Here is a 10,384-nt window from a genome sequence, read left to right on the forward strand (position 1 = left end):
GTGGGGTGAATTGATGAATTGAAGCTGGCTTGACTGGGCCCATGAGTTTAGGGTCATCATAGGCTACAAGGTAGATGCTATGCCAACAAAATGAAACTTAAAATAAAAGGGGGAAAAAGCCCTTGAATCCCAGTACTTAGTAGGCAGAGTCAGGCGGCTTTATGTGAATTCCAGGCCAGCCAGGGCTGCATAGTAAACTTACAAGAGGAACTGAGGCAGAAGGCCAGAGGAACCCAAGAACCTTTGCTCCCCAACTCAGCTGAGCTGAGAAAATAAAGCCGATGACAAGGAGACAGGCCTGATAACTAACTCTGGAGTCTGTTACCACCCATGTATGAGAACCCTGCTTCCCACGAGTCAAAACGGGTCCGTGCTTGGGAGTTCTCTTTCCAAAGTCTAGGTTGAGACCTAGGCCTACCAGCCTCTTCCACCTTGGGGGCAGGACTTCCTGTTTCTATCTGCCTGGTTCAGCACAGTGGAGCTGGAAGCTTTCCACTGGGCTCAGCAGTGTCTAGATCTTACGTGAGTTAACATGATATAGTGTGCACAGCTGAGGAGAAACATCCCCAGGAACCCAAAAACAGGACGTATGTCAGCCCCCAGAGGAAGACCTTGAGCTCCCACTCCGAGGACTGGCCACGTCTCCTCTGAGGTCAGCCACACCCTCTACACCCTTTCATGCACTGACTGGACTGCGGGAAAGCAGGAGACGGGTTAAAAACAGAAGCGCGACCGTTTCTTTATTAAATTATACAAAAAGGGGAGGGGGCAGCTTCGGGGCTTGGCCCCAACCCCACCCCGGCCTGGCGCTGTCTGAGGGGAGGGAATCTGAGGGAGACCCGGGGGTCAGGCAGGAGAAAGAAGGGCAGGCTGAGGCTGGGCAAGAGGGAAAGGAGAGGCTTCGGAAGGACCGGAACAGATGGGATGGTGAGCGAAGGCAGGAAAGAAGAACAAGAATGCTAGGGCAAGCGAGGGCTGGCTGGGGAGCTCGGATGAGGCGGGTCGGGAGCTGGACCGGTGGCAGTGAGGGTGAAGGAGCAGTGTCTGGAGAGATGGAAGTAAGAGGTTGGGTCAAAGGACAAGGGTCACAGCTCTGGGGCAGGGCCAGAGCAGGGAGCCAGGAGAAGGGGGGCTGGATTTGTGTGTTCCCGCCCCACCTCCAGGACCTGAGGGGCCTCCCATCCCCAAGCCCAAGGGCAGGGGTTCATGCCGATGCCCCGTTTTCTGTCTTCTGCCTCTTGGGATCCGCTTCATCCTGTGGAGAAGACGGATAAGAGTTGAAGTAGCTGTACAAAGGAGACCTCCCGGTTCCTGCTGGCCTTGCTCTGACCCCTGCCTATCCATGCCACCCACAAGGACCTGGGTCCAAATCCAAAGGCCACCCAGCCCCTGCTATATTCCTGATAGCCCCTCAGGCTCCAACCCAGCTCAAACCTCCTCTTCAGCAGTTCTCTTCCGCACGGGGCCTTCATCCTCCTCCTCTTCTTCTTCCTCATCTGAGGAACCAGAAACAAGTCACTGGGGAAGGTTGGGAGGCTCTGGGCGCACGCGCACACCCCCCCCATTCTATCCCAGCGCCCAGTCTTCCAACTGCTCCCTGACTCTGCTTTTGAGTCTCAACTTTGCAGCCCAGCCTTCCCTGCCCATCCCTACCTTCTTCATCCCCTTCATCATCATCCTCTCCATCCTCTGCAGTTTCTTCTTCCTCTTCCTCAGCTCCGTTCTCCTCCTCCTGTGGGGACCAAGACAAGGAGCGATGGATGTCAGGCCAGCTGGCCAGCTGTGCTGCCACTCAGTGGGGGGTAAAGGGGCCTAGGAGCCTCAGGGTAGGGAAAGACTGAGAAGAGGTGGAGAGATGGCAGGACCCCAGCACCCCCAGAAGGTAGGGGGACAGGAAGGATGTTTGGTCAAAGTGCAGTCATCTTCCCCCTGCTGCCTTCACACCTCCACGACTTCTTTCTTCCGTTCTTTCCGGCCGGCCTTCTCCTCTGCCTTGTCCTTCTTTTCTTTCAGGTCCTGCAAGACAGAAGGTCACCTTTCTCTCAGCAAGGAAGGCAGACAGCCCTCCAGTGCTTCCAACTCTGCAGCTAGGTCAGAGGTAGGAAGTGAAGGTGGCCATAGTTGGAGACACAACTGGAGTCCTCGGGTCCTTAGATATGGGCCATAACTGGCTGATACTAGAGACTTCTGTCCCCAGGACCCCCAAGGGAGTGGGCAAGTGGTGATAAGTGGCCAGAGTCGCTGAGGCTCCCACCCCATCAAGTTCTTCCAAACCTCCCTTGGCTTAAGAGTTCAGCTCCACAAAGCAAATCCCCCATCTGCTGGCAGCCTGGCTGGCTGCCCCACCCCCTCACCCTCTCTGCTTGCCCCCGCTTTGCCTTTTGTCTACCTCAGGGGCCTTTGCCTAAGTCCTCTCTCTCCTGGGCATCTCTCCCAGCTTCCCTGGCTTCTAAGGTCTTTTGTTTCCCTGTTGTGTCTCCCTAATCCTCCTGTTTCTACCTGGCCTAAGGGCACAGGGACGTGGTGATCACCCTAACGTGTTCCCACTTCGGTTTCTAGCCCCAATCTAACCAGTCTCAGCGTTCCCTGCGCGCTCCACCTTCCTGCCGCCAAGGAAGGAGAAAGCCCAACAAACAAGTGTGCGCCGGGGCGGGCGCCCGGGCGGGAGTTACCTGCCCAGAGCCCCTCCCACCAGGCTGTCCTATTCTATTCTGACAGAGGGTAAAGGTTAAGCCCCTCTAGACATACCAGCCTTTCTACCCCATGCAGATCCTACTTCTCCTTGGCAGGGGCCACCTTCTCCGATCTTATCTAACGTTAGTATGCAACTCTTGTGTACACGGTCCCAAGTGGGCCGGAGTTCTCCTAAGTAGATCACCCTAGAAGGATGTGTCCTTTCTACAAGACTGAGGTAGAAGCCAAAATGACTGGCCTGGGGACACTCCACTCCCTTCAGGAAGAGCACAAAGCACCTGAACCTCTCTCGCCAGACAGGTTTCCTCATTCTGATTTGTTATTCCTCCTCTGTCACATGGTGGGTTTGGGCACTTGTACTACTACCAGGTGGGCTTTCTCTTACACTCGCGGGCCAGGCAGGGACTAAGTCAGCTTAGCCTGAGACAGGCCCTGGCCTGAGTTTTCTATTGGGGTTGATGGAAGGGTGAGGGGAAGGGAGAGAGAAGACCAGAGACCAAAGTCCACAGGGTTGGCCCCTCTCCTCCTGGGTCCTGTCCTGGTCACTGTCCTTCCATGACCTCTTTTCCAGGAGGGTATGTGACCCGCCCCCAGCTACTAAGCAGCTCTCTGGCCTCTACAGGGGCACACAAGCTTACCCAGGCTAACACCAACCCACACTTCGGTAGGGGAGCGCCCACACGCTCTGGAGACACATGGCCCAATGTTTGGGCATTCTGGCACACTCTCCCAGGAGCACAGTGTAGCCACTCACAAAGCAGCAACATGCCTCCGGGACATCTCAGTCAATCTCCGCATGCACACATGTAACTGACACGGGCGGTCCCACACACTCGCTGGATCTCAGACATACAAAGACGCCTACTCGGTGAAGTCACATGCCACCGCACAACCCACCGGAGGGCCACACAGACACACCTTATCAGATCTCACATGTCCCCTCTTCCCACTGCCTTTCATCCTATCAGCTCCCTCCTTCCGCTTGGACCTCGAGAACTATACTGCCCCCCCCAAAAAAAAAGACTGGGCTCCCAGCCCCCAAGCCTGGCCGCATTAATTTCCCTAAGCGGCACTCCGCAGTTTCCCTGGGGAAATTAGAGGAAGGCTGAAAGAGAGACAAGGGCAAAGGGATGAGGCCGGAAAAGGCAGCTGCTGATAGCAAAGACAGCTTGACGTATGGTCAGGCGATGCTGAGCTTCGGCTTTTTCGAAGGCTCGTCTCTCCGCCTTTCTGATTTTTAGAAATTCAACATGAGGGGAGGCGATAATGAAAAAAATGGAAATCGGTACTAGAATTAGAACAAATGAAGATAGGCAAAAATTTAAAAAAGAAATTATTTTAAAGGGGGGGGGTGTGTGTGCAGGAGAGGCGCAGCCCTCCGGGACGAGGACAGACGGTCGGGCGGCGAGGGGAGGAGCCGAGGAGTAGCCTCCCGGGAGAGTCCTGTTTACACTTGAGGATCCCAAACCGCTTAGCAGAGGAAAGGTGAGGTCATAGTGGCAAGAGTCCTGGGGGCTCGGCTCGGACATGGGGCCCGGGAAACCAGAGGCGCCGCTCTCCGACGGGAGGGCGGACCGGGCCGAGGCGGGCGCGGCAGGCAGGGCACGAGAGGGGTGGGGATGGCGGGGCCGGGCGCAGGCCGGGCGGCGAGGCCCGAGCCACGGCGCGCTGGGCCGCTAGAGGGCGCCGGCGGCGCCGAGCCGGGTAGGCAGCGCCGGGCTCCGAGCGGGGGAGGGGGGGGCGCAGCGGGGTCCGCGGGGACCGGGCGCCAGGGCCGCTCGGGGCCGTCGGGGGCGACCGGGCGCGAAGGACCGCGCCGATCCCGGGGCCGCCCGGGTGCCGGGCCGCCGCCGCCCCTGCCCGTACCTTGGCGCTCAGCTCGGCCGCTGCCTCCACGCTCTTCTCCGACATGGTGCCGGGGCCGGGGCTGGCGGGGAGCCGGGGTCCCGGGGCCGAGGCAGAGGAGCCCTGGACGGCGGAGGGTAGCCGCGGCCGGAACTTGGCGCGGTGGCGGTGGCGGCGGCGGCGGCGGCGGCAGCGGCAGCGACGGCCGCTCGGCAAGCTGGCTCGCAGCAAGAGGCGGCAGAGGCGCGCGGGGTGGGGCGGGGGTGGGTCCCGAGCGGAGACCCGTAGGGCTGCGGCCGTCCGGAGGGCGGGCGGGCGGGCAGGCGGGAGGATGATGCGGGCGGTGGCCGGCGCGCTCCGGTCGCGGTCGCTCGGTCTTGCTCGCCGCCCCCGCACCAGCAGAGCTGCCGCCGACCAGCCGCTGCCGCCCCCGGGAAGGGAACCCGCTTTTAAGGCGGCGCTGCCCGACGGGAGGGGCTTCCCAGGGGTGGGGCAGGCGGGGAGGAGAGGAGAGGGGAGGGGGATGAAAGAGGAGGTTGGAGAGGTGGGGATAGGAGGATGAAAGCGAAGGGCGGGAGAGCGAGCGGGACGGGAGGAAGGACGAGACCGGGAGGGGGAATGGAGAGACTGACGGCTCGGGAGAGAGCGGAGTGGGGCGAGGAGGTGGGAAGGGGTGGGGTTCCTGCGGGGAGACTCCGCTCCAAATGCCAGCCTACTGCCAGCAAGCTGGAGTCTGGCTCCTGGGGGCGGACTGGCCAGACTCCTGCTGACCTCCTGCTTTTAGTCCTGAGATTTTGCTAAAAGGGGGGTGCGGGAAGTGGGGAGTAGATGTAGAGGCTGGGCAGGTGTTTGAGAAACCAAAAGCTGAGAGGAGAGGAAGAAGGCTGCAGAGCCACTTCCATTTCTCGCTCCTGTCCGCCTTCTCTAGGTGGCCTTGAGGAGGAAAGTGAGAGTACAAAGGACAGCCTGCGCCTCTCGGCTGGACCTGACATTTGTGGTCCTTGGCGGGTTCCTTCCCGTCTGTTTCCTGGGATGTGAGGGGTCCGCAGATGTTCTCTTCTGCCTCTTTATTCTGCTGTCTTACCTGCCTCACCTCACTTAATTGCCGGTTCTTGTGTTTCTCTTCACCTCTCTTCATTCATATAGACCTAGACCCCTCCCTTACAACTATCTACATCTCGTATGTCTCAATTTACTTTTTTCCAGACAACACTGTTTTCTTACCTGACTCTGTCACCTGGCCCTATAAACTTAGCTAATTTTCAACTCTTTCCGATTGTCCTTGTACATTTTTCCTCTCGTTGCTCTTCTCTGTCTTCCCCCCAGTCTTTCTGAATTCAATTGTCCTTTGCACACACGGGTCCGGATACAGAGTTCCTTGTCCTCAGCGCCTCACCCGTAGGTTCAGAATCTTTAGATCATTTTGAGAACCCTAGGATTCAGAAAGAGACGGGCTGGCCTGTAAGTCTGAGGTCCGAAAGGTGGATGAAGAAGAAGGCTGGACTTTGAGAAAAGATTGTCTTTGGGGTGTGTGTGTGTGTGTGTGTGTGATCTGTCATCATTACCCCTCGCCTTTTCCAAATCATTTTTATTTCCTTAATAAAAAACATCACCTTTAGCCAGATGACCTATTCAGCATTTGGGAAGCTGAGGCAGGAGGATTGACATTAGTTTGAGGGCATCCTGGGCAGTACATCTTGCCCTACCCCCGCCCCCCCAAAAAAGAAATTAGAAAAAAAGAGAAGCCATTGTTGGTCTTCCATCATCATTTAGCATGTGAGCGTGTCAACAGGCCGTCGTTTGGCCCCTCATACGCATCTCCTGGTTTCTCTGACTATTCAGTTTCTTCCTCTCATAAATCTTGACGCCCCACCCTGGTTTTTCCTGGCAGGGTTCGGCCCACCTTTTCTCTGAGATCTCTCCATTTCCCCTTTTCAATGAGCTTCTCAGACTTCAGTGACTGATGTCTATAGCAATCTCTCACCATATTCCATCTCTGTACCCTTTCTTGCTTCATTTATCTCCTCTCCCTCCCCCCATTACCTCCCCCCCCCCAGCCTCGCTCCCTTTGGGTTGGTCTCTTTCCTCTCCCTCCCGCCTTCTTTTTTCTCTGCCTTCTCTACTCCACCTCCCAGCCCCGCCTGCTGTCTCGGACACCCTGCTGGGTTCTTACCCTGTTGCCCTGGTAACCGCCCTCAACTCCGGTCACCTCCACTCCCCTCCCCCATCCAATCACCGCCACCAACAACCTCCATCCACCTTCCTCCTGTTTTTCCCGAGAGCCAATAGAAACCCTGTTGCCAGGTGGAATGCTCATTTGAATCAGCCAATCCAAGATCCTAACTGCTTGCCCTGCCTTATAAGGGGATGTGAAGAGGGCCACTCCCCCCACTCCCGCCCCACAGGGGACGAGCCCCACCACTGTCTTTTCACTCTGGCCTAGGAAGGAGATTGGGACCCTCTGACTTACCCTCTCATAAAGGGCCTAGCTTCCCATTTCTTTAGATGGGACCACCAGGGTTGCCGCGAGGTGTGGGACGGACCTTGGGGAGTGGGTTGGCCTGTGGGCTGGGCCTCAAGGCTGGGGGTGGGAATGAGGTGTGATTAGGGAAGGGGAGGCGGAGGGAGCCGGGAATTTTGCCCAGGGAGGGGTGTCTGGGAGCGGAGGCAGCTGCAGTGGAAAATTCCAGGGAGATGGCGAGGCAGAGAATGGGAATCCTGCCCCAAGGCCCAAGGGACTGAATAGAAATCTAAGAACTTGGACATTAGGGTCTTCAGGGACTGCTGGGGGGCATTCTGCAGGGTGGACGGCCGCTTCTAAATCCCCTCCTGTGGATAACGGGGGAACCACCCATTATCTTTTTCCATCTGGTTAGAGCACAGACCAGTCTCCTAAAGTTCTGCTTTGTGAGGAAGCAGCTGGGAGACTTGAGGTGAATTTGGAGGAAATGGGATGTTGAGAAGAGAACCCACCAGAGTGGCCCTCTAAGGTCTGTCTTTGTGCCTCGGGTCACTGGTGTCAAATGCCAACGTTTGCTTCGCTCCACAGAAGTACTCTTGAGGTTTTGTGGAGGCCTGCCTATTCCTAGAGTTCTATTACTCTACCATGCAATTGAGACATTTCCCACGAGCTGAGTGGGGAAAAAAAAAACAACAACAACAAAAAAAAAAAACCCAACTGTGCTTACACATCTTCTGAAAGTGGGAAAAAGGAGAGACCAAGGTGAGAAGAAAGGCCAGAGCCCCCTGGAAGCTACATCTGGCTAAGTTCCTAGAAGTTGCTGTCGCTCTGAAGTGTGGAAGGTGTTCCCTTCTAATTGCTTCAGACTCCTTCTTAGTGAGGTCTCCGTTGTCAGTGTGCCTGTGTTCTTCCGCACAGTGCTGAGGAGAGCCTGTGTCACTCATGGCAGTGGGGCACACAAGTCCTGAGAACTGGGCCGTCTCCCTTAGCCTTTATTAAATCTTTAGTTGACTCCCAGTGACCACGTTTTGTTTTTTTGTTTTTTTATCTCTCAATTTTTCCTTCATCTTAGGGAAAAAAACAAAACAAAACAAACAAACAAACAAAAAAACAAACTTCAAAGTCAGGAGATAAACACTTAACATTAACCAAGCCTTTATATATATAGTGTGTTGGTGCGCTCCAGCAGAAGTCAGACTACAGGCTGAGTATGTTTTTTCCTTCTCCCATAGGAGTCCTGGGAATCAAACTCAGATCAGCAGGCTTGGTGGCAAGCACCTTCTCTCTGCCCCCCCCCCCTTTTTTGGAAAGAGCTTTCTTTTGGTGACCGTCCTCTGATGCAGGCTGTCGTGTTGTAGCGATGCAGACAGCTGTGGTTAGCAGAGCCAGAGGCGGCAGCAGGGAGGAATGCAGACTCTCGGGGCCTGGTGTCCTTTTTGATTTTCTTATGTCTGGGTGGTTTGTGAGTGGTGCACTCCTGTTCCTGGATCCCCGCTAGGAGTCCAGAAGAGGGTGTGTGAAACCTTGGAGCCAGAGTGTGGGCCTCCGTGTGGAATAAAACCCAGGCTCTCTGGAAGAACAGTCAGTGCTCTTAACAGATGAGCCATCTCTCCAGAGCCTTCCTCTTTTTCTTTTTTTTTTTTTTGAGGCAGAGGAGTCTCACTATGATGACCAGGCTGCTACTTCTGCCTCCCCATTGTGCGGTTTAAAGACCTGAGATACCGTGTGTGTGTGTGTGTGTGTGTGTGTGTGTGTGTGTGTGTGTGTGTGTCTGTCTGTCTGTCTGTCTGTCTGTCTGTCTGTCTGTCTGTGTCTGTGTGTGTCTCTGTGTCTGTGTGTGTGTCTCTGTGTCTGTGTGTGTGTGTCTGTGTGTGTGTGTATCGTGTGTGTGTGTGTCTGTGTGTGTGTGTGTGTCTGTGTGTGTCTGTGTGTGTCTGTGTGTGTGTGTCTGTGTGTGTGTGTGTCTGTGTGTGAAGCTGGAGTTACTGGCAGTTGTGAGCCACTGGACTTGGGTGCTGAGATTTGAACTTGGACCCTCTGCTAGAACAGCAGGAGCTCGCAATCACTGAGCTCTCTCCAGGCCACTGCCCTCTTTCCTCTTTCTATGCAGCCCAGGACTCCTGCTCACAGAATGGCTCAGTCTTATCTGCAGCAATGTTTATATCTTATATATTGTATGGAATACATATATTTTATACATGTGTATATGTGTGTGTATATATATATGCATGCTAATCTTGGCTACATACTAGGTTGGAGGTGAGGCCAGGTTGGACAATGTAAGGCTCTCTTTCAACTGACAAGCAAGCAAACAACAAGAAAAATAGCTTCCACAGAGCAGAATGAAACATGCATCCCTGAATCCCGATATTCTGGATCATAGGCAGTAGAACTACCTCAAATGCAAGGTCGGCTTGAGCTACCTAATGAGCACCATGCCACCTATGGCAAGACTTTGTCACACACACACACACAAAAAAAATATTTAAAAATCACTTTCAAAACACAGTCCGGGGCTGGAGAGATGGCTCAGTGGTTAAGAGCACTGACTGCTCTTCCAGAGGGCCTAAGTTCAATTGCCAGCAACCACATGGTAGCTCACAACCATCTGTAATGGGGTTTGATGCCCTCTTCTGGTGTGTCTGAAGAGAGCAATGGTGTACTCATACATAAAATAAATAAATAAATCTTTTTAAAAATGGCTGGGCGGTGGTGGCACACGCCTTTAATCCCAGCACTTGGGAGGCAGAGGCAGGCAGATTTCTGAGTTCGAGGCCAGCCTGGTCTACAACGTGAATTCCAGGACAGCCAGGGCTACACAGAGAAACCCTGTCTCAAACAAACAAACAAACAAAAATGTTCATTTAAAAACAAAACACTCGGGGCTGGTGAGATGGCTCAGTGGGTAAGATCACCGACTGCTCTTTCGAAGGTCCAGAGTTCAAATCCCAGCAACCACATGGTGGCTCACAACCATCCATAACAAGATCTGATGCTCTCTTCTGGAATGTCTAAGACAGCTACAGTGTACTTACATATAATAAATAAATAAATCTTAAAACAAACAAAAAAATAAACAAAAAAACACTCCAGGACAGCCAGGGCTATACAGAGAAACCCTGTCTCGAAAAACAATAAAATAAATAAATAAATAAATAAAATAAAAACAAAACACAGTCACATCATATGTAATTAATCTGGTTGAAAGAAAATGGAAATAAAATTTAAATCTAGGCTGGGCGTGGTGGCTCACGCCTTTAATCCCAGCACTCGGGAGGCAGAGGCAGGCAGATTTCTGAGTTCGAGACCAGCCTGGTCTACAAAGTGAGTTCCAGGACAGCCAGGGCTACACAGAGAAACCCTGTCTCGAAAAACCAAAAAAAA

The 10,384-nt window shown here is 54.2% G+C and overlaps 1 protein-coding gene across 1 annotated transcript; it reads right to left on the reverse strand.

Annotated features, from left to right (window-relative positions):
* Positions 1-714: 714 nt before the first annotated feature.
* On the reverse strand, positions 715-5,019 carry Ptms (parathymosin). Its single transcript, XM_021190812.1, has 5 exons — positions 4,561-5,019; positions 1,945-2,016; positions 1,654-1,732; positions 1,435-1,496; positions 715-1,255 (listed from the first exon to the last, which is right to left on the reverse strand). Exons 1-5 carry the CDS (start codon positions 4,603-4,605, stop codon positions 1,205-1,207), a joined length of 309 nt encoding a protein of 102 aa, XP_021046471.1. The 5' UTR covers positions 4,606-5,019; the 3' UTR covers positions 715-1,204.
* Positions 5,020-10,384: the final 5,365 nt, after the last annotated feature.

Source organism: Mus pahari, chromosome 2, assembly GCF_900095145.1.
Source record: "Mus pahari chromosome 2, PAHARI_EIJ_v1.1, whole genome shotgun sequence".
Taxonomy (NCBI): domain Eukaryota; kingdom Metazoa; phylum Chordata; class Mammalia; order Rodentia; family Muridae; genus Mus; species Mus pahari.